Source organism: Eptatretus burgeri, chromosome 3 (assembly GCF_056783735.1).
Source record: "Eptatretus burgeri isolate ZD-2024b chromosome 3, Ebu_testis_v1, whole genome shotgun sequence".
NCBI lineage: Eukaryota > Metazoa > Chordata > Myxini > Myxiniformes > Myxinidae > Eptatretus > Eptatretus burgeri.
Window position 1 is genome coordinate 17,782,572 of NC_140963.1, and position 23,218 is coordinate 17,805,789.

At 44.4% G+C, this 23,218-nt stretch overlaps 1 protein-coding gene across 4 annotated transcripts in view; it reads left to right on the plus strand.

The window, feature by feature from the left end:
• The first annotated feature begins 4,269 nt into the window (after positions 1-4,269).
• LOC147029468 (uncharacterized) overlaps positions 4,270-23,218 on the plus strand; it is a 42,732-nt gene continuing 23,783 nt past the window's right edge. The window contains exon 1 of one of the 4 annotated variants that reach the window (XR_015055919.1): positions 4,270-4,440. Coding sequence is in view for 1 of the 4 variants with exons in the window: in XM_085872532.1 (XP_085728658.1) it covers positions 4,805-4,826 (22 nt within the window). In the remaining 3 variants the exon portion in view is untranslated. Of the gene's footprint in view, positions 4,441-4,542; positions 4,593-4,789; positions 4,827-23,218 lie in introns of those variants that run through there. The other 3 variants (XR_015055918.1, XR_015055920.1, XM_085872532.1) reach the window with 3 other exon arrangements.

The following is a 23,218-nucleotide window of genomic DNA, read 5'->3' on the forward strand; positions in this document are numbered from 1 at the left end:
CAATAAATTTTAAACATGTTCAAAATTTTATGACGTACTCGGCATATGACACACGTTCCGCATGCGATAGGGATAAGTTTTACACACGATATGTGGACGCTTACATACGTCCACAAAGGCTACTTATAAGCTACTCATAAGTCGAAACACGTCGCGGTAATGTCTTTTTTACGCGAAACTTATTTCTAACTTATGTTTGACGTGCTTTGAACCAATTCTTTACGTAGTCCCAACACACATCGACGTATGTAGACGTATTCCAATGACGTCTTCCGGTCGACAAAAAAAAAATGAACGTGTTTCTAGGTTACAACTGCCATATAAAGACGTGTTCCCAGCGGTTTTGGGTATTGGTATATAAAAATGCTGCTCATAAAAGGGGAACCCAACAGTGTTTTCGAGTTCCTTTTTGAGTCGATGTCCATGTCAGCAGTATCAGTATCAGTATCAGTATCAGTATCAGTATTAGTATTAGTAGTAGTTTGTTCATGTTGGCAGTAGTAGGGAGTGTGAGGGGGCGGGTTAGGGTTATGATGGATCGTCCTTGCGTCCGCGTGTCCACGGGTAGGTTCATAGGCTGCCACTCAACGATTTAAATGGCTGCATCTCCACTATTGAAAGTAGACGCTTGCGCTCAACAATTGGATTTTTTTTACACTCAACGACTTTTAAACGGTACCACTCTGCTATTTTCATTGATTACAATGAACGATTTAAATTGCTGTCACTCGCCTTTGTTTTTTGACGCTGGGGTTTGGAAATTTGAAGCGTTTTTTCTGAACGTGTTAAAACGCTCAAACTCGACTATTTTAAATAGACGCTGCCGATGGACAATTGGAATCATAGCCAAGCTCGACATTGAAGTGTGAACATCCTCGTCATGCCGAAGAAAAGTTTGAAGAATGCTGCAAATAAGTGTCCTGGCCGTGGCCGTGGACACTGACGCAAGGACGATCCATTATACCGACGTCTTTCAGCCTATGAGTAACTTAAAAGTAACGTCTGTCGATGTGTGGCAACGATCGCGTAACGTGCCAACAACACGTTAATCATAGGTTAGAAATAAGTTTCGGGTACGCTAAACATTACCTCGGCGTGTCTCAACTTATGATTAACTTACAAGTAGCATGTGTTGACGTCTGTCAACGATCGCAGACCATGCATACAACTTGTGGCCAGCATAGCGGAACGTGTGAGTCATACGCCAGCATACGTCGTGAAATTTCAAGCATGAAAAAATTTGAGGACAACCGAAAAGTACAACGTTTAAAGCCAGCGTACAACGACGTATGGCAGTGTTTTTCAGCGTGCTCTCAATGTTATCAAAACTTACCCATAACGTGTTCAACGTGTGCCAGCGTTTTAGAAAAAAAAATCAAAAATCGGCATATGTTGGCTAAAACGTCAAGGTGTGACCGGGCCTTTACTTGTACCAAAACCCTACAGCATTGATGAGGTTAAACGGCATTTTGACATGGAAAAGACCGAGCAAAAGTTCTATCATGATGGAGTAGCACGAGAGCGGCCACCTTTTCAGGGTCAGCAAGTAAGTATGGAACTACTTCCTGGCACTAGAAAATGGGTTCCCGGTGAAATTGTATAAAGACACGAGTCCCCTAGGTCCTACATGCTCCAAGCAGGAAACCAATTTTCTTTTCACCAACAACCAAAAAACAACAATGTTTTGGAAACAACCAAAAAAATTTCTGTCACTTTCCATGGAAACAAGTTGGGTATTAAGAAATAATTGAGGTTAACCTTTGTTTCCAGAGCATAGTTGCAAAACTATTAACTATTTCTTTATGAAATTTGGTACACACATCAAGAATGAATTGAATTAAACTTAATAAATTAAACATCAAGAATAAATAAAACAACAAAGCCTGGTGTTGGCGCAGTGGTTAGGGCAGCGGCTTGGGATCCAAAAGGTCCTGAGTTCAAGCCCCGTTGGGCCACTGAATTAATACACCAGGGGGTTGACTCAGCCTGTCATCCTTCCGAGGTCAGCAAAATGAGTACCAGTGTACTGGGCCGGTGTATACCCTAGTTAAAATAGGTGTACCATATCCCTGTGTTGTAAGAGGCGACCAGGGTTGCGTCAGGAAGGGCATCCGGCGTAAAACATGTGCCAAATCACTTTGCGGATCATACGGATGATCCGCTGTGGCGACCCCTAAGGGGAGCAGCCGAAAGAAGAAGAAGAAGAATCAAGAATAAATTGAACTGGTGCCTTTTGCTACTTGTCCTCATTTACTATGGCGGGGGATATCGAAGACTTTGTCTTCTACCGATGCGAGTTATTATTGTTATTTTATTATTATTATGACACCTATACGTGTTCATATAAATTGTTCATTTGTTGGTTGTAAATGAAATCCAATGTTTAAATTGATTTTCATTTATTTATTTTCATTCTGAAGGAGAGGAGACGAAATGTGAAGGAGTTCCTGCGGCTCAATCTGGATCGCATTGATCTCGTGAGACCCGCAATGCTGCTTCGGTTTTGGAATGAAAATCAGTTATTTTACACTGACTGTCTGGACTCAACTTTGGGTTGTGGGTCCATTGGATGATGAGTGATCTCCTGATGTGGACCGGTGACCGGGGTTGTGGATCCGTCGTTTGGAGAGGTTCTGGGCTGAAAGGATCGAAACCTCGAGGAAGAACGGTGCACAGCTGATGATCTGGGCAGTTGGGAAATTGTTTACAAGTTAAGGTTTTAACTTAAAATAAAATTTGTAAGGACTTACCAGTACATCAGGTGTGTGTGTGTGTGTGTGTGTGTGTGTGTGTGTGTGTGTGTGTGTGTGTGTGTGTGTGTGTGTGTGTGTGTGTGTGTGTGTGTGTGTGTGTGTGTGTGTGTGTGTGTGTGTGTGTGTGTGTGTGTGTGTGTGTGTGTGTGTGTGTGTGTGTGTGTGTGTGTGTGTATATATATGTGTGTGTGTGTATTTATGTATGTGTGTGTGTGTGTGTGTGTGTGTGTGTGTATATGTGTATATGTGTATATGTGTGTGTGTGTATTTATGTATGTGTGTGTGTGTATGTGTGTGTGTGTGTGTGTATTTGTGTGTGTGTGTGTATGTGTGTGTATGTGTGTGTATATATATGTGTGTATGTGTGTGTATATATATGTGTGTGTGTGTGTATTTATGTATGTGTGTGTGTGTGTGTATATATGTGTGTGTGTGTGTATTTATGTATGTGTGTGTGTGTGTGTGTGTGTATTTATGTATGTGTGTGTGTGTATGTGTGTGTATATATATGTGTGTGTGTGTGTATGTATTTATGTGTGTGTGTGTATGTGTGTGTGTGTGTGTGTGTGTGTGTATATGTGTATATGTGTATATGTGTATGTGTGTGTATGTATGTATTACGTTTGTCTTCTTTCTTGGGATTACGGTGCAGTAATTGGTGTTTATTTTGATTTTGATTCTTACACCTTGGTGCCATGTGATCATAACGACTGTACCAAGTTTGATGAATTTCTGCACAACCGTTTAGATCAGTGTGATGGACGGACGAACCGATGGACGGACGGACGAACCGATGGACGGACGGACGAACTGATGGATGGACGGACGAACCGATCGACGGACGGACGAACCGATCGACGGACGGAGTCAATTTCGAGACGAGCCTCGACTCTGTATACAAACAAATATATATATATATATATATATATATATATATATATATATATATATATATATATATATATATATATATATATATATATATATTCTCGTCTTTTTTTCCAAAAGCACGATCGATTGTACGTACGTGACAGGAATTTGTAATTGCTGTATTTCAAAAATGCCGGCGATAGCTCCCCTGCTCGTCGTGAAACCCAGCAACGGTTGGTGCACTTAATGATGCAATGCGCTCGGTGCTGCCTGCGAAGTACAAAGCCCACGGTGTATGAACGCTCAGTGTGCATCCAAAAAATGAGGATCGAGACCGGGATCGAGACCGAGACCGGGATCGAGACCGAGACCGAGACCGAGACCGAGACCGAGACCGAGACCGAGACCGAGACCGAGACCGAGACCGAGCTCGCTGCTCCATAGACGCCACTGCTGCTCCATTCCCAGTCCGTCTCGTCGTAATAATGAAAGTCAGTAATTAATTGTTGTTGAAGTTTGATTAAGTTATATGTATTAATAGGGTTAGTAATATTAAACAAATAAATTAGACGAATAAGTGGTGTAGAGCCGAGAAAATGGGCGGTGTATAAACGACGCGCTGTTGTTATGTTTATGTAGTGTTTTTCTTCTTGCGTTTGTTCTTGTCTTTCTAAGTGCTGAGGTGAAAGTTATATCTAAAGGAGGTAAAAATGAGCGGATGTTAATTGAAACTACATGTACAACGGTACATGATGCGAGGTTTCCGGATGTGTGTGTGTGACGTCACGCCCCACGTTGACTCCCTCCTGTAAATCAGGTTTGTAACTTTTCCCAATGAATATTTATTACTTGACAATGTATGAACCTCAGTATTAGCGAGTTTATTAGTTGTCCCCCTTCAGGTACGTTCCGTCGTCCTCCAGTGAGAAGTTACCTCCTTTATTCGTCCTGTATTTGACCTCCTCCACTGTACGTTCCATTTAGTATTTAGTTTAATTTCGGGCGAGATACAAAATACATATTATAAAGGAATTGGATCACCCGCGTCTCAATGGAGCAGAACCACGGCTCATTTGGTTTCATACTGATGTGTGCTGCTGCTGCTGCTGCTGCTGCTGCTGCTGCTGCTGCTGCTGCTGCTGCTGCTGCTGCTGCTGCTGCTGCTGCTGCTGCTGCTCTCGATGGCCTGTGGGAGCGAAATGGGTAAAAGCTGCCGTTGTGATGTGCGGTGTGCGCGATGTGCGGTGTGCGCGGTGTGCGGTGTGGTGTGGTGTGCGGTTGGGGTCATGGGATCCCACACCATCTCTCCAAGGCTCCATCGTCGGGTTCGTACTCTGTGGCCAAAGTTGGTCATGTTTCTTCGGCCAAGTAAGTGTCCCTCACACGGTCGTCCACAAAACCACGACGAAACAAATCCACAAGACATTCGAGTTGTAAGATCTCGATGCCTCGTTCTCATGGGATTGTAACCCATGAACTGTTGCTGATTGTGTGAACACGTCGAACGGTCGAAGGTGTCCGTGGGCCTGTCCAATGAGGGACGGCCAGCGAATCGCTCGACGCCACCGTCCAATCAGGAGGCGAGTGGCGAGGAAAGAAATCCCTCCCACCTCAGGAGAGGCGGAGTGAGCGGCACGTTGTGACTGGCCGTCTGGGTCTGCCTCGCCTGGTGTCACCGGATCAGGGGAAGCTTTTTCGGGCTTGGTCGCCTCGTCCGCTTCGTGCTGGCTGGCGTCCGTCGCTCCTTCCCTCCCGAGCTGAAGGGCCAAAATAAAGACCTGACAGGGTCCATTCCGTGTGTGTGTGTGTGTGTGTGTGTGTGTGTGTGTGTGTGTGTGTGTGTGTGTGTGTGTGTGTGTGTGTGTGTGTGTGTGTGTGTGTGTGTGTGTCACCGTCCTGTAAGTAGAAACTGTTTAAGTGCTTTCTACATTGTAAATTGCATTTCTTATAGTCGTGATAACTCTGCTCTCTGTGCCCCCCCACCCCATTATAAATAAACCCCCAATTGTTCAATGTACCCGCTCCTTGTCTGTCACTTTCTTTCATTGGTTTAGCACAGTGCGTATTGGGAATTAGGGAGGCCGTTCGTGCCGTAAATTGTTCATTTGGACCGACGGATCTTGGTAATCCCCGCTTGGTTTACACCCGGATCGGGCTCGGTAAACGGCCCGTTCCGCCCGAGGTCGGTCGAGGGTGTGGTTTTCCCTGGTCGTTCGACGTGGGTACTTAGGTATATTGAAATTGGACAATTTAACCCTACCCCATGCCGTCAAAATATTGGCGACCATGGTCCGCGAAGGGACCCGTGACCTTTCGGACTTATCCGAGAGTCACGACCTAAATTCCGGGGTGTTCGGTGGAGACGACCCTACTGCTCCCCCTAGTGGTCGTTTATCGCCACCGAACCCCGGCTGACAACAACATTATCTTTTCAGAAACGTTGTCATACATTCAGCCAAAGCCGTGCTTCACGGTCCATCGTTCTTTACAGCCTGTGCTTACCTCTTGGCCACATACCTCTTACGGTGCGTGTGCGTACCGCGTAGCCGTGATAGTGGTACACTGCGTGCAGGCCATTAAAATGTTCTCGTCCCACTATCCAATGTTTTCATGGGTGATATTAAGTGGCAATCGATAGGAAAGATAGCCATGGAACAGATGAACCCGTGGAAAGAAATTATCGTGATTTAAATAACTAGTGCAGGGCCGTACGTGCGTGCCCGTACATGCATGCCCATCGTGTGTGGCCATACGTGCAGAAAAGAAAAAAAAAATAAAGAAGAATTGTGACGTCAATTGTGACCTCATAGCATCGTGTCCTGTCATTGGTTTGGTAAATAAATGGCCATAACTTGGGAACCACTGTCCGATTAATATCAAACCTTGAAAAGGCACATCCTCAGGTCCCCCGCAATATACTTGGCAAGTTTCAATTAGATCGGACCAGTGGTTGTCGAGAAACAGTGGTCGCAGACACACACACACACACACACACACACACACACACACACACACACACACACACACACACACACACACACACACACACACACACACACACACACACACACACACACACACACACACACTGCTGGAATTTTAGATAGATGAGAGTAAAGAGAAAGATATTTGTTGGAATATGTTAATGTTTGACATCCTTCATAAAAGAACTGCAACCAACTTTAATCTCTGTTGAACTCTGCTTTGGCATCGCTGCTTGTGAATGTCCTACAGATGTTGACTGTGTGGGATTAATAGACAAATATATGTATGTATATGTCTCTGTCTATTATTAGGTTGAAGAAGTCTTGAAGCGCAGCATACTATCAGTTGACTTGAAGTGAACGCTGCATTACGTTTCAGATCATCAATTTGGATTCAGACCTGGTCATTATACCTTGGACATGCTGCTTCCACTCTCCCAACATTGGATGGAGGCCCTCAATATCAGACATGAGATCACGGCTGTCTCTCTGGGCATGTTTCAAGCTTTTGGTGCAGTCTGGCATCCTACCCTGCTCTCTAAGCCTATAGAATCCAAGGTCAACTCCACTCTTGGATTACTGACTTCCTCTACTCTCGTGGTCAACGTGTGGCTCTCAATGGAACCCTTTCCTCTCCTCTCCGTGTCAAGACTGGAGGATCATGAGGCAGTGTTTTAGGCCCAACATTATTCCTAATCTTCATCAATGATCTCACTGACTGGAAAATCGTCTTTATCTCTTTGTTGATGACTCCACTGTCTGCTGTGACATTCCTCATCCCTCTGACAGACAAGCTGCAGGCTCTTCCCTCTCCTCAGACCATGACAAAAATCACAAACTACTCAAACACTTGGAATGTCTTTCAATCCTGAGAAATCCCTCTTTCTCTCTCTCTCTCTCTCCCTCTCTCTCTGAAAGGCAAAACCGCAAACCCCCTTCCATCCACTTACTTTCTCAACAAGCCTCTTAAAGAGGTTCAGCCACTCAAACTCTTTGATCTCACTCTCAGCCATGATCTCTCTTGGGCAAGCCACATTTAAAAGTTGGCCTCTAAAGCCAGACGCCGACTGGCCATTCATCATGCAAAGTCCTTCCTTGGCACACCTGAGCTCCTATCCACCTACAAGGCTTTCATCCACAGTTTGATGGAGTACTGCTTTCCCCTCTGGGCTGGCTCCCCTGCCTCACATCTTTCTCAGCTTGACAACATGGAAACCAAGGCCTTCCTTGTCATTCAAATTTCTCACGATGAAGCTGAGTCTATGGGCCTATCACTTCACCATCGCCGACAGGTCAGTGGTCTCTCTGTCTCCTTCTGTCTCCTTTCTGGTATTGCAACGTTTGCCCTCTCTGTGCTTTGTCCCCCGACCCCCCCAGGTATCTGCAGGATGCACGCAGTCCAACAGCAACCCCCTCCTCATGAAACTGCCTAAATCCAGAATCACTGTTCCCCTCCACTCATTTCTTCTTCTTTTTTCTCCATCTATGGAACCACCTTCCATACATTTTTCAATCTCATTCTTCCCTCCTGGTCCTCAAGATAGCTGTTTACCACAATCTCAAGTCACCCCCCATCCAAAACCATGATCTTTTCTGAACCTGTTAAACCATCACCCTCACCCCTCCCAAAATTTTACTTATGTATCCATATTGTCCACCCTTTGTGTTCTCCGTTACCCTTCGTCTTTACCTGCATCCCTTGTTTGTCCATCTCCATATACTTTCCCCTTTTTTGCCCTGCTGTTGCCCCTTTCTCCTGCTGTTCCCTTTGTTGTGTTGTGTCCTGATTTGTTCTGTGTCATAGCTCTTCCACAAACCTCAACCCTCTCAAATAGGTTCAGTCACATATTAAAAAAATAGCACCGCAAAGCGGGCGTAACCCCTCAGCCCCTTAACGCAAACCAATTTCAAGATGGTGGCCATATTGAAAATCGCAGCACGCCCATTTTCGAAAGGAACCTTCCTCTACTCAACCCCAACACACCCAGCAAAAATGGATTTAATCGGACAAGGCGTTCTCCTCAAAATTGACGGAAACCAATTTCAAGATGGCTGCCGTGGCGGCCACAGTGAAAATCTCAGCATGCCCATTTTGGAAAGGAACCTTCCTCTACTCAACCCCATTATACCTCGCCAGAATAAAATCAATGTGTGAAGCCGTTCTCAAGTTATTGTCCAGAAACCAAATTCAAGATGGCTGCTCTAGCCGCCATATTGGATATCGGATTGCGCTGAATATCGAAAGGAAGCTTCCTCTAACCACCCCCATTATATAGCCCCATGAAAATAAAATCAATGTGTGAAGCCGTTCTCAAGTTATTGTCCAGAAACCAAATTCAAGATGGCTGCTCTAGTCGCCATATTGGATATCGGATTGCGCTGAATATCGAAAGCAAGCTTCCTCTAAACGCCCCCATTATATCACACAAAAATAAAATCAATGTGTGAAGCCGTTCTCAAGTTATTGTCCGGAAACCAAATTCAAGATGGCATCCCTAGTCGCCATATTGGATATCGGATTGTGCTGTATATCGAAAGGAACCTTCCTCTAACCACCCCCATTATATAGCCCCATGAAAATAAAATCAATCTGTCAAGCCGTTCTCAAGTTATTGTCCAGAAACCAATTTCAAGATGGCTGCCATGGAGGCCACATTGAAAATTGCAGCGCGCCCATTTTCGAAAGGAACCTTCCTCGACTCAACTCCAACATACCCTGCAAAAATGGATTTAACCGGATAAGGCGTTCTCCTCGAAATTGACGGAAACCAAAAGTTGACACGCCCGGACGCCCGCCGGACAACGCCTATGACGACAATACCCCGTAGCCAATTCAGGCTGAGGGGTAAAAAGCATTAAGTATTATTTTGAAAAAAAGATTTAAGTATTAAAAAAAACATATCTTCCTTCTTCTGAGATCCTTCAACATCAGTGCGTGCACAAAATTTTTTCCACATCCATTTCTTTAACCTTCTCTGGAAGTTTCATCATGGGAATTTGCCTCCACTGGTCATCAATTTGCTGGAATAAATCAGTGTTTGTAGGATCCACGATTTGTGGTACTTCTTGTATTCGTGGCAACAAGGAGGGGTTCTGTGATTGTGGTGGACAGGTTGGGTGTGTGACAAGAATGAAATGATTAGATTTCGGTGAAGAACTGGATCCGATCTGGATACAGGAATTTTTTTTTAGCTTACCTGGAATTTACATTCCAGATAAGGTATTGTCATCGTGCACCATCCGCCCGTCCAACCGTCTCCTTTTTTGACTTCTCCGGCCAAACTGCTGGGCCGATCTGGCTGAAATTTTGCAGCAACTTTGCTCTCCTGACTAGTAACAGCAATTGCAAAGTTCGTTCTGGTCACATGACTTTAATATGTCAAAATGACTGCCTTAGTAAATTTCTTCAAAAATCTTCTTCTCCACACCCACCAGGGAGAATGCTACCAAATTTGGGTTACAACATTAGGATAGAGTCCTGATGTTAAAATGCGGAGGCCATTCTGATCACGTGACTGGAAGTGTGCCAAAATGGCCGACTTTGCCATTTTTTTTTTTTTGAAAATCGCATAAATTCCTTTAAGTACCTTATTCTCCAGACCCACCAATCAGAATGCTACCTAATTTGGGTTACAACATTAGGACAGGGTCGTGACGTTAAATTGCAGAGGTCATGCCAATCACATGACCGGAAGTGTGTCAAAATGGTGGACTTGAAGTTTTTGGAAAATCATGTAAATTCCTTCAAAAATCTTCCTCACCAGACCCACCAGTCAAAATTCTACCAAATTTGGGTTCCAACATTAGGCCAGGGCCCAGATAAGCTGCAGGTCCAGTGGTCCTTTTTAAAAAATTTTAATTTTTTTTTAATTTTTGAAGGGATTCTTCACCATATATAGCACAATATCTCAAAAAGGTTATGGATGGATTCTGACAAAACTTGGTGGATGAGTTGGTTAGATGAAAAGAACAAGCCGTTTGGATTTTTGTTAAGGGACGGATTCAGATCCGACCTATCGGTGAGATATGAAACATAAACTGTCAGCCTGGTGGAGGTATGTGCTCTCCCGAGTGCCGTTCCAGTTACCAATGAAACTTTCCCATTTCAAACGTATTATTTCAGACTTGTAGATGTATGATTACAACGAAGAATAAGAATGCAATGAAGAATGTGAACATGCACGTGACTTAATCATTCATTGTTAGTTTTTAAAACAATTCCAATTTACATCTCCAAGCAAAATAACGTTAATCGGATTTTATGCTTCAAAAGGTTTGTGTTCAGAAAATGCAAATACGCAGTGCTCATTCAACTGCCTCCTGATGTGGCAGGTTGTTTCAGAGCTGTGGCAAAAGGCAGACTAATCTAATTTGTTTTTATTCACGACAACGTGAAACAATTTGACAAATCCATGCAGCAAACAAGCACGATAAGTGTGCGAGGGAAGGTTTATACCTTTCGTATTAGCGGTTGATATTCTCCCCTGGGTTTGACTCGACATTTTGATGATGCTGGTTGTTTCATCCATCCAAACTGAGCAAGCTTCAGAAATAAAATAACAAGAGCGAAAATTTATTTGCAACTCATGTCCCCGACCGATGTGATATTTTAAATAACCCGATGTACATACATGAAGTAAAAACATGCGTACGGCTTCTGTGCATGTTTAATACATCGTGGTGCTATACCTGGGATATATATATATATATATATATATATATATATATATATATATATATATATATATATATATATATATATATATATATTCCAATTGCACTGGGCTCTGGACTCGCACCCGGGCCTGAGGTCTGCCAATCTGTACTGCTTTCTGCAATGGCGGCACATAATTTTATTGGAGTGGAGTTAGGCCAGCTGTCCAGCCAATGAGTGTAAAGCAGTGGGGGTGGAGTCAGGGCAACTGAACACTGACCCATGTATAATCTTTTTCTTCTACATTATAAAGCAGGAATGTCTGTCTGTCCGTCCGTCCGCGAATTGCTCCCTCAGTTTCGGGGCTCGCCTCGTCAAACCTTCTGTGGAACATTTTGGGGTCCCAGCGGATGTCCTAAGGTCGGTGGGAATTTTCATAAATACTTCAATACAATTATGATTTTGACTTTCAATCCATAGGAAACTGCTCCCGATCCGGAAGTAAACACAATCACGGGTTCGCTGGTTTGATAATATCTCGATACAATTGTGATTTTGAGTTTCCACCCGAACGACCCCACTTTTAACCATTCTGAGGATGGTGGGAGGTTTCACAAATTTCTTAACACAATTATGATTACCTTCGCATTCTGCGAAAGGTTATGTTTTGGTCGGCGTGTATTTATTTATTTATTTATTTATTTATTTATTTATTTATTTATTTATTTGTAATCTTGTGATTCGTATAACTCAATAAGTATTAAACCGAATTGCATGAAATTTGGTGGGATGATTGGTTATTAGCCAGGAAGCGTTCAATTAGATATTGGGATCGTTCGGGTCAAAGGTCAAGGTCAAGGTCACGAAAAGGTCAAAATCGTCTTTTTACGATAACACGGTCAATTTTTATTCAATTTGCATGCAACTAACGCCAAAATGTTCAGAATTCAACGCCTCATCTTGTGATATGCAATATGACACAATGACGCCCATACTCTTGTTACCGGTTAGGGGTCAAAGGTCAGGGGGGTCACGACCTTGGAAAATATGCGGTTTTTGTCATAACGCGGTCAATTCTTGTCCGCTTTACATGAACCCAGCACCAAAATGTTCAGAATTTAATGCCCAATCTTGTGACACAATGACGTCATAACACATGTCGCCGGTTGGGGTAAAATGTCGGGGGGGGGGGTCACGCCCTTGAAAAATATGCGGATTTCGGCATAACTCAGTCAATTCTTATTCGATTTGCATGAAACCAGCATCAAACGAGATTACCTTCTCTTGTTGAAACGTTGTATTCACCGAGCTTGCGAGTGAAGACTTGCCAAAACGACGCGAGTTGATTCTTGTTTCGTCCGTAGCCCCCGAAAGTCGGGGGGGGGGTCATGACATTATAGATATGTGGTTTGTGTCATAAGACCATTCATATGAAACCAGTTCCCCACACTCATACCAAGAACAAAAAAAGTTGTGGCGGCGAAGGTATGCGCTCTATGAGTGCCCGTTCTAGTTTTAATTTTTTTTATCCGTACGGAGTATTTTGTATCCATCTTTTCTCACTGGCAGATTCTTCTGAAATGAGTGTTACGTGAGAATGCCGTCCATATCTGTTTACCTCACGAGTGTTTCTATTTTGTTGTATTAATGGTATATTATGAATTTGTGATTGAAATGATGGTTTTTGGAATGAAAATATAGAGAGAGATTGAGTTTAAAGCAGGATGAGGAAATTATGTGAGGTTTTCCACCTGTGACATTCGTGGATTCGCCTTTTGCAATTTTGCCATGATGACATTACAGAAATATTACCCACCTTACTTTTATTGGGGTCAGCTGCAGAAAGTCCCCCCCCCACCCAAAGTCCTTCACAAACTGGGTGTCCAGCCCCTTGCCTTGCATAGCACGGGTACCATCTAGTTATCTATCTATAATTCCAGCAATCTGTGTGTGTGTGTCTGTCTGTGTCTGTCTGTCTGTCTGTCTGTCTGTCTGTCTGTCTGTCTGTCTGTCTGTCTGTCTGTCTGTCTGTCTGTCTGTCTGTCTGTCTGTCTGTCTGTCTGTCTCTGTCTGTCTGTCTGTGACCGCTGTTTCTCGACAACCACTGGTCCGATCTAATTGAAACTTGCCAGGTATATTGCTGGGGACCCGAGTATGTGCCTTTTCAAGGTTTGATATTAATCGGACAAGTGGTTCCCAAGTTCCGGCCATTTATTTACCAAACCAATGACGGGACACGTTGCTGCGGAGGCGTGGCCGATGGGGAAAGGGCGTCGTTTAGTTACCAATGACAGGACACGTTGCTGCATAGGCGTGGCCGTTGGGGAAGAGATCCTCAGCCGCGTTCCCCATTATGGGTTACAACGTACGGATTTCCGGATAGTGATGACTTCGTGTATTCTAATAATTTCTCGATTTCTTATGCGCATTTATAGATAAACACAATGCCCCAATCCAGTCGTCGTTTACGAAAGCGAAGGAATGGCCTGTGTGTTTTGTTTGAAAGTTTTTTTTTTTTTTTTTTTTTTTTTTTTTTTTAGATCTCTTGAAGGATCTCTAAGTCCAACTCACGATGTTGTTCTTGTGGACTTTTTTGTTTCACAGCCTACAGTTTTCATCGAAACTTCCTGAAACTTGGCGTATATATGTAAAAATACCCTGCGCAGACAGGAACCATCTCCGATTTTGAAAATTCCTCCAAGAAAAAAGTTATGACGTCAAAATATCTCCGCTAATGGAAATCGCCTAAAAAATTATCTCCGAAACTAGGCAAGCTTTTTGAATTCTGTTTGCGGGAATCGAACAGGGCATGACCAGAGATGAATTACCGCACATATGATACAACACTATGACGTCATATCAATTTTTATGACGTCATTCCTATTTTTTGACATGTTTTGTTTCACAACCCAGAGTTTTCATTGGATCTTCGTGAAACTTGCCATGTATATGCAGAAAGCCCGCGCACAGGCAGTAACCATCTCCGATGTTAGAAATTCTTCCTCGAAAAAAAGTTGACATATCACCGCTAATGGAAATCGCCTATACCATTATCTCCGAAACTAGGCAAGCTGTTTGAATTTTGTTTACGGGAATCAAGCCGGGCATTAGCACATATAATTTATCGCAAACCTGATGCATCACAATGACGTCATATTCGTTTTTATGACATCATTAAGAGGATGAGGATCTTAGCTCATGCGAGCTTGTTTTTGTTTTTTTTGCACGTACGGCCACGCACGTACGGGCATGCGAGAGCGAAGGAACGGCCTGTGTGGTTGTTGTTTCTGACACACGGTTTGAAAGTTATTTTTTTTTTTTTTTTTTTTTTTTGCACATACGGGCACGTAGTGTATGTATGAAACCGAGTTGTGTCTGTGGGTCATAAGCACCACCCATTATACAGGCCACGCTTTCCCCTCTCTCCCCAAGTGTCACAAGCACCGCCCATTAGCCAGGCCACTTTTTCCTCCAGCTACCCAGAAATCGCTGCCATATTTTTTTGCTCTGCACAGTTTTGATTGTTCATAGGACTCTGATGTCCATTTGAAGACCGAACAACACATCTTCTATCATTAAATAAATAAAGATACCGTTTTGAGAAAACGAAGATACATTTTTATTGCAATTCAAACAAGGTAATGCCATGTTTTTTTTCCGCAGCGATCGTGGCAGCGGTCTAATGTACACCGCCCAATGAACGTACGTTCTCATAATGCAGATTAAAGAAAATAGTGGTCTTTCATTCAAAACAACTTTTGGTTTTCACTGGACTTTTCAAGACTTATGAACAAACTATGCCTGATGTTGGCTTAATGATTAGGGTGGTGGGCTTGGGATCCTATGATCCCGAGTTCAAATTTCCCTCTGGTATTGAATTAATACCAGGTGGGGTTGACTCTGCCTGTCATCCTTCCGAGGTCGGCAAAATGAGTGTCAGCTTGCTGGTATCCTGTGTCTGAGTGACGACCCGTCCAGGATTGTGTCCAATAGCGAAGGAGACTGCTTAGGCAGCACCAATGCTCTGTACAGAGTATGGTCCCAATGGATGGATGGATGGATGGATGGACAAACTGATGGACATGTAATTCAAAATTGCTTGTGCGTGAAATGCTTGTGTCCTTAATTAATGAGTCAGGAGGCCGCCGGGGAAATTCCTGCGAGAGATTTATTATGTCCATGTACATTTTAAAGAAGTTATGTACATGTACACTTTAAAGTTATATTAAACATACGCGTCCACTTTCGTACACTCAACATCACCTCTGAGTTTATATACATTTTAAAACGGAACAAGAAACTTTTTCATTTTCATTGCAGCGAAAATGTTCATGATTAATATTTGAAGTCTTTAATTAGAAAATAACAAACAAACTGTCATTTTGTATGTGCTGTTTGCCGTAAAGATCTTCAATGGTGTGTTCATTTACCAAGTAGCAAGCTCGTGCTTGCCAAGCCATTCCTTATTAACGGTTTTGAATGGAGTTGCTTGATTGAGTACTTAAGCCACTTAGACAAGCCACTTTTGAATGGACAAGCGCTCTACAAAAAACTTGGGAACTGAACGCAATCTGAAGCAACGACACTTGGTAACTAATGGAGGGACAGGAAGGGGTGGGGTGAGAGGAGGTAGGGGAAGGGGTGGGTGGAAGTCTGGAGAGACTGGAGTGGGGTGATAGCAGGGACTTGGCGTTGCCCAGCAATGCCGGGATACCCCTGCTAGTACGTGATAAGTCTAAAAAGGGCATGACTGTGAAAAATTGATGAAACACCCTGAACCTCGAACGTGTTCTGTTACCTATCCCATGTAGCATGGAACGTGTAGCCATGTTCCAAGTTTCAGTTGACTATGTTAAAAGGTATGAGGAAAAAGTTTGGAAAAACCACAGGTGGAATGGATGGATGGATGGACGGACGGACGGACGGACAGATGGAGAGAAAACCTGTAGTCAAAGCCCCTGTTGTAGTAATTTTGCTGTGCGGAGTTAAAGGGCTAGCCCATATTTACAAGTTTTATGTGCAAGCACAACTGACTTGAGTCCTCATGTGACATTTGCCAAGTTCAAACAACATCGGTAAATGCATGTCTGAGAAATGTTCGAGGGCGTGTTCAACACCAGGTTTGTTTTTTACAACTGTAATGGCCACCAGTCTACCAGTCGGCCATCTTTGATCAGATCACAAAATAAAGTGAGGGGCACGTATATGTCATCATGCACTGTGTTTATGCTAAGTTTGAACAAAATCGGACGATGCATGTTCAGGAAGTGGTTGGGAACATGTTTAAGTTACAAAATGGCTGCCAGTTGGCCATCTTGTATCTGATCTCAAAAATAATAATGACGTGCATATGTAAGCCATCATTCATTATATCTGTGTGCCAAGTTTGAACACCATCGGTAAATGCATGTTCTTAATAATGGTTGAGGACATGGTCAACATCGGGGTTTTTTTCAACTAAAATGGCTGCCAGTCAGCCATCTTTGATTGCATCGTGAACCAAAATGATGTACACATTTATACCATCTTGTGTTGTCTTTGTGCCAAGTAGGAATAAGTAAATCCATACATATCCTAGATATGGTTGCGGATGCATGCACGGACACGAAAATTGAGACCAAATACATAAGCCCCCGTTTTGGATGAAGTCCAACGGGGGCTAATTAATAGATGTACTTATGCATCATCATTTTGTACTGTATTCAATACGAGAAGCATCTGCTCTCCATGGGAGCCACCGGAGGATAATGTTATTAATTTAGGACGAGCAAATACAACCTCTCGCTTCGCTGACGGGAATATTGTGGGAGAGATAGAGAGGGAGAGGACAGTGAGGAAGGGAGAGTGGGGGGAGGGGAGAGAGGCACCTCACCACATGTTGCTTTACATTCTGGGAGGGGGTGGGAGTGAGGATTATGGGGGAGGAGAGGAGCGGAGGGGAAGGGTGTGTTCTGGACTTGCGTTTGGTAGAGGGACTTGAGGGAGAAAGGGGGAGGGAGGGATTCTCAAATTGACTTTGGCAGTGGGACTTAAGGAGTAGGGGGAGGGGGGGTTTGACTTGCATCTTGTAGGGGAAAAGGGAGGAGTGGTGCTGTCTGCCAGAATTGGTGCAGGATTGAACGAAATGGGGTACATTGAAACAGCACAAACAGGTCATACTACTTCTTCTTGCGTACGGCAGCTTGCCTGCCAGGTAGCTATCATTTTGTTGGGGTGTGATTATGCCACTGATGCTGTGCCCCAATACCAGTACACTGGTACTCATTTCACTGACCTCAGAAGGATGACAAGCTGAGTAAACCCCACATGGTATTAATTCGGTGGCCAACGGGGATAAAACTCAGGACTCTAAGATTCCAAGCCACAAAGCCAACACCAGGCTTGCAGGTCATACTAAACACCAACTGGAGACATCCATGTGGGGCTTGAGGGGAGAGTGGCTTTGGAAGGAGTTAAGCATGAGAGGAGAGGAGGGGATGGGAAGGAAGGGCATTTTCTTTCAATTGAGAAAGCCATGCCAGTGTTTGTGCCTTTATTTAATTTCTGCATATGTTTTACATCTAAAATGCAAGAAGCTCAAGAATGTCTTAACCCGAGCCAAATTTCAAAATTGAAACTGCAGAATTGATCCTAGCAGCAGTTCCAACTGCTAAAAAAAGTGTTCATTTGTCAAATTTGCACATGCTTTGACACCCCTTCCTCGACCTCCAGGGAATTGTATGGTGGTGGAGGGGGTTTGGGAGGAGGTTTGTATGAGGGGAGGGGAAGGGAAGTCAGTGTAAGTGGAGGGGAATGGAAGGCAGCATACCGAGGCGCTTCCGGGATGAAAGTGCTTTCAATCATCCATTGCGAAAGCAAATAAAACTAGTTGCTGTTGCAGATTTTGGTTTCTTTGCTCATTCTCAACCGCCATTAATAGGTACTCTCTCTGGTGTTGGTTTTTCAAATGTTTTAGCATATTGGACGTATTATAGTGATGAGCAATGTCAATTGAACAATGTGAGAATGCACTTTTGGACTGTGTTCTTTAACCTTCCCAAAATAGTTTCAAACTGCACATCTGGACCTTTGAACGACATGTTGACCAACGTTTAATACTGAAATACTTATCAGTTAATTTACAGCCTACTCATCTGTCTGCAAAGCAATCAGCATGCTTTACCGGCCAATTCTAAATGCCTTGTTATTCATTGAAAAGGAACACGCCCTTGGGGCGTGTTTAGTTTACACGACTACTACTACTAATGTTCGGGTGTATATTGGCCTTAGGCTATGCCATTTTGGGTTCCATGAATATAGCACCTCCAGACCAACCTATCCAGCATGGCAGTCCCCAGTTCGTTTATGCTGTCAAGGCTTGTGTTGCTCCGGAGTGCACTGATGTAGGTGGCCTGACTTATACCTCTTCTTGCAGTGCCCTGTGTGGGCTCCCAAAGTATTAGGGGTTTAGCAGACAGTTCAGGGGGCCGAACGCAGTGTCCCGCCAGTCTCATCCTTCTCTCATGGACTTTGACGGATACTCTTGGCAGGCCAGCATATAAGTTGACGTTCTGTACATGATCTCTCCAAGACACGATAAGGGCTATCCTGAGCATGCGCGTGTAGACCCCATCTAATGCCTTCTCTTGTTGCACCATAAGTGTCCATGTCTCCGCTCCATATAGCAGCACAGACTCGACTGTTGCGACAAAAAGCCGCCTTTTCAGGTCATCTCTCAGCCCCAACTTCCATACTATCCTCATACCGTGCAAGGCATTCCATGTGAGGGCTCGTCTAATCTTGATGTCGTGCTCAGTCGAGGCAATCCAGGAGTCAAGATACTTGAAGTCTTTCTTGACTTCAAGTGCCGTACCATCTCAGGTTGCAATGGTGGTGTCATCAATATTATATGCCATCACCTTTGTCTTTTTGGGATTAAGCTGTAGACCAATCTTCTTGCATTCACACTCCACAGCCAGTAGTAGATCCCTCGCCTTCTTCGCTGTGTCTGATATCAGAGCATTGTCGTCGGCGAAGTCAAGATCTGTGATCATTATGGGTCGTACCCGTTGGCTCCGACGGGGCACCAGCGTAAACCCAAGCTCCTTCTCCCTGCCACTGATGGCAAGCCTCAGTGCGTGGTCAAGGACCACAATAAACAGAAAGGGTGTCAACGTAACTCCTTGTCGTACCCCAGCCAGAATCTCAAAGTACTCTGTTTCTCCATCAGGCGAGCAGACCTTACCACAAGTCTTGGAGTAGGTGGCACTGATTGCTTTAACCACTTTCTCAGGGACGCCGTAGGCGCGGAGGACCTCAAAAAGCTTCCCTTGATGAACACTATCGAAAGCCTTCTTGAAGTTGATGAAAGTGATCACTGCTGTAAAGCTCCAATCTCTCACTCCCTTGAGTAGTCTCCTAAGCATCGGGATCTGCCCCACAGTTGAGCGTTCCGGACGGAAGCCATTTTGAGAGTACCTCAGCAGGGGATCTAATGACAGGTCTGATACGGCTCAGAATCATTCGATTATATGTCTTTGGCACCACCGAGCTCAGGCAAATCCTACGGTAGTTGTCGGTCTTGGAGAGATCTCCCGTCTTCGGTACAGGGACAATGTTCAGGATAGACCACTGCTATGGCAACTCCCCTTCCTCGTACGCATAGTTGATGAATACTAAGATAATTTCATCCAAAGGGATGTACTTCAACACTTCTGGTACCACCCCCATCCTCACCACTGCTCTTGCTGCACGTTATGGATGCTTTAGCCTTCTTGTACTCATCCATGGTAAAGGGGCCATCGATTATGGGGAAGTCACTGAAGATGGGAGCTATTGGTATGTTATCCACCAAAAGTTGAGGAGGGTTACCCAGCAAGTTTTTGAAATGAGAGTACCAGGTACCAACTCTCTTCTCCGCACTTTCACCTTGAATATTTGCGGACTGGGCCGACTTTCGACCAGAGGTATCATTGATGAGCTGCCAGCTCAATCCACACCTCTGGTTTTTGTGCGCTTCTTCCACCTCAACTATTTTCTGAGTCAGTTTCTCCTACTCCAAAATTGCATACATCCTGTACAGCTCCTCCTTTCTCCTTGTGTACTCCTCTCTACTCTGGCCATCTTCAACCTTGTCAACAATGTATGCTTCATACGCAGCCTTCATCTCCTTCCGGGCCATAGTGACCTTAGGATCTAAACTCTGCTCCTTCCTCCGTACCCTCAGGATTTGTGTGAGGCAGGCCTCAGCTGCCTGTTGGTTTGCTTCAACAAAACGTTGGTAACGTTCTGAAGCCCCCTCATCTCTCCCCTGCAGCATGTGGAATCTATTTCGTATCTCCACTGCATAACGCTCCTGCAGTTGACGGTTAACCGCCAGCTCACCCCATACGTACTTCACCTTCTTCACCACATTCCGCCTCGTTGATCTGAGACTTGGTCTTACTGTCATGGCCACCACCCTGTGATCCGACCCCAGAGAGGAAAAAGTCCCATATGCTTCACTGTTGGTGATGCTTTTACGCCACTTCTTGCGCGTCAGGATGTAGTCAATCTGATGCGTGGTCTTGTTTGGTGACATCCAGGTCCATAATTTCCTTCTTCTCTTCTGAAACAGCGTGTTAGTGGCCAATAGCTGATCGTCCTCCATCGCATCCAGCAACCGCCTCATTTGTCTGCTCATTGTGGGTGAATAGAACGTCATCCGGGCCAGGGCGTGCATTAAGGTCACCGAGTATAGCCAGGAAGTGATGTGGAGGAACAGCTTCAATCGTCTGCCGGTGGTTATTGTAAAACTCAGTTTTGGTGGTGCTGTCTGCGTATTCACATGGTGCGTATACGACAATTACTGTAAATGCAGGGTTCCCCTGGAAGGAAGCCTTAACCACCCAGTCCGAAATGCGATCCACTCCAATTAAGGTCTTCTGAGCTACCTTGCCAATAATGATCCCCACCCCTCCTATTGCTGCTTGCACTGTATTCCTCCATGCTGATGCCGTGTACAGTTCATACCCAAGACCAGCGCTGTAGCGGTTCACATCATCTCTCCGTTCCATCTGATGCACCTGCCTGTGTTCCTGAACCCCACATATCTCCACACTGCTTCTTCATATTCAAAGCTAGTTCCTCAGTCTTCAACTGAGAGTCCTCGTCTGTGATCTTCGACGCTGTGAGAGTCTGGATGTTGAAAGTGCCTAGCTTGAGGGACTGTTTACACTTCAATGTTGCCACAGGCTTCTTGCATCTGTCAGCTGTACCCCTCCCAAGAGGGTTTAAGGGTAAGCCATCATCATGTCTGACTGGCGAACGTGCACGAATCCCAAGCTCCTGCGGACTCCTGCCGTTGTAAGTATAGGACTTGGTAGGTCATTTGAATTCATGGTTCCATTCAAAGCTAAATACGAGCGAGGGTCGCTACTTCTCTCGCTGAAACCAGGAGCCGAGGCCACCTGCTCCTAGGACTGAAACAGGGTTTCCCCCTTCACAGCCCTTATAGATGCAAGCCTGGGTATCTTCCCTGGAGGGAGCCTGGCCGGTCAGACAGAAAAAAGTCTAACCTCCCCACTTAGTTTACAAGTGACTTGTTTTTGCTGCCATATTGCAAACGGGATGTTCCAGGGCCGTGTTCCTTTTCAATCAATGCATTACCTGGCCATTTGTAACTGGAACATATCCAACAGGGATGAAAATAAATTCCCCGAAAAAAAAAACGCTCATTTCTCAGAAGTCGGAAATACTAGGAACCGACGTCTATTCCGGTTCACTACTCTCTTCCTTTTGATTCCATGGTTGGAATTGAGAATCGAGTACTTTGGAATTGATACTGCCCACTACTATTAAGCATGCAAGCAAGCACTCCAACCAAATGGTTGATGAGGAATGGCTGGCTGGACAAGCGATTAGCGATCGGTTATACTAAACACTAACTGGAGAAGCCCGTAGTGTCAAACAATCATAATTGGACAAATGAACACTTTTTTGCAGTCGGAACTGCTGCTATGGTCAATTCTGCAGTTTAAATTTTGAATTTCGGCTCAGCTTAAGAGATTCCAGAGTTTATCGTATATGCGGAAATTAAATAAAGGCATCTCTGGGCATTGAAATGCATTGCAATGTATCCAGCAATTCAAAGGTATGAGGATCAGCGATCAGTTATGTATACAGTGATTCGTAGTGATGAAGCTTTATCGTACAGAAACCGACCTGTTCCAAGGTAAGGCATTTTTGAGCTGAGCTGACAAAATGGCAGATTGAGACCCTGAGATAAGTGAGCTGAATGCATGAGGCTGACCAAAGGTTGCCTGTTTCTGGTTTTACCACAAAAATTATCTTAAATTGTACAGTATCGGCCATTCCTAAAATATAATATAATTTAAAGGATTGCTGTAAATTATGTTAATTTCACAACATCCTGCATTCAACTTCATTTAAATTGTAAACCTCAAAACATAATTCCCTTACCTAAAGTAGGAATCTGTAAGCAATTGAGGAAGGGGAGGAATGGGGGGAGAGCGATGCCTCACCATACGTCGCTATACACTCCGGGATGGGGGTGGGAGCGAGGAGGTTGGGGGAGGGAGGGGTTCTCGACATGCATTTGGTAGTTGAGAGAAAGTGTGAGGAGGGGGGGGGGTGGGGGTGTTTGGTCCCCTTGTGCTGGCATTAGTGCAGGATTGAACAAAATGGGGTATGTTAAAAATGCCTGGATACCGCCTGAGAGTCCATTGGGGTGCAGGGGGGAGAGGCTTTGGGAGGGGGTAAGCATGAGGGAAAGGGAAGCGAAGGAATGGCGTTTTCCTTCAACCATCAAAAAAGCCGTGCCAGTATTTGTGCCTTTATTTAATTTCCGCACATGCAATAAGCTCGAGAATCTCTTAACCTGAGCCAAGTTTCAAAATTTAAACTGCGGAATTGATCCGAGCAGCCGTACCGACTGCTAAAAAAGTGTTCATTTGTCAAATTCGTACATTCTTTGACGC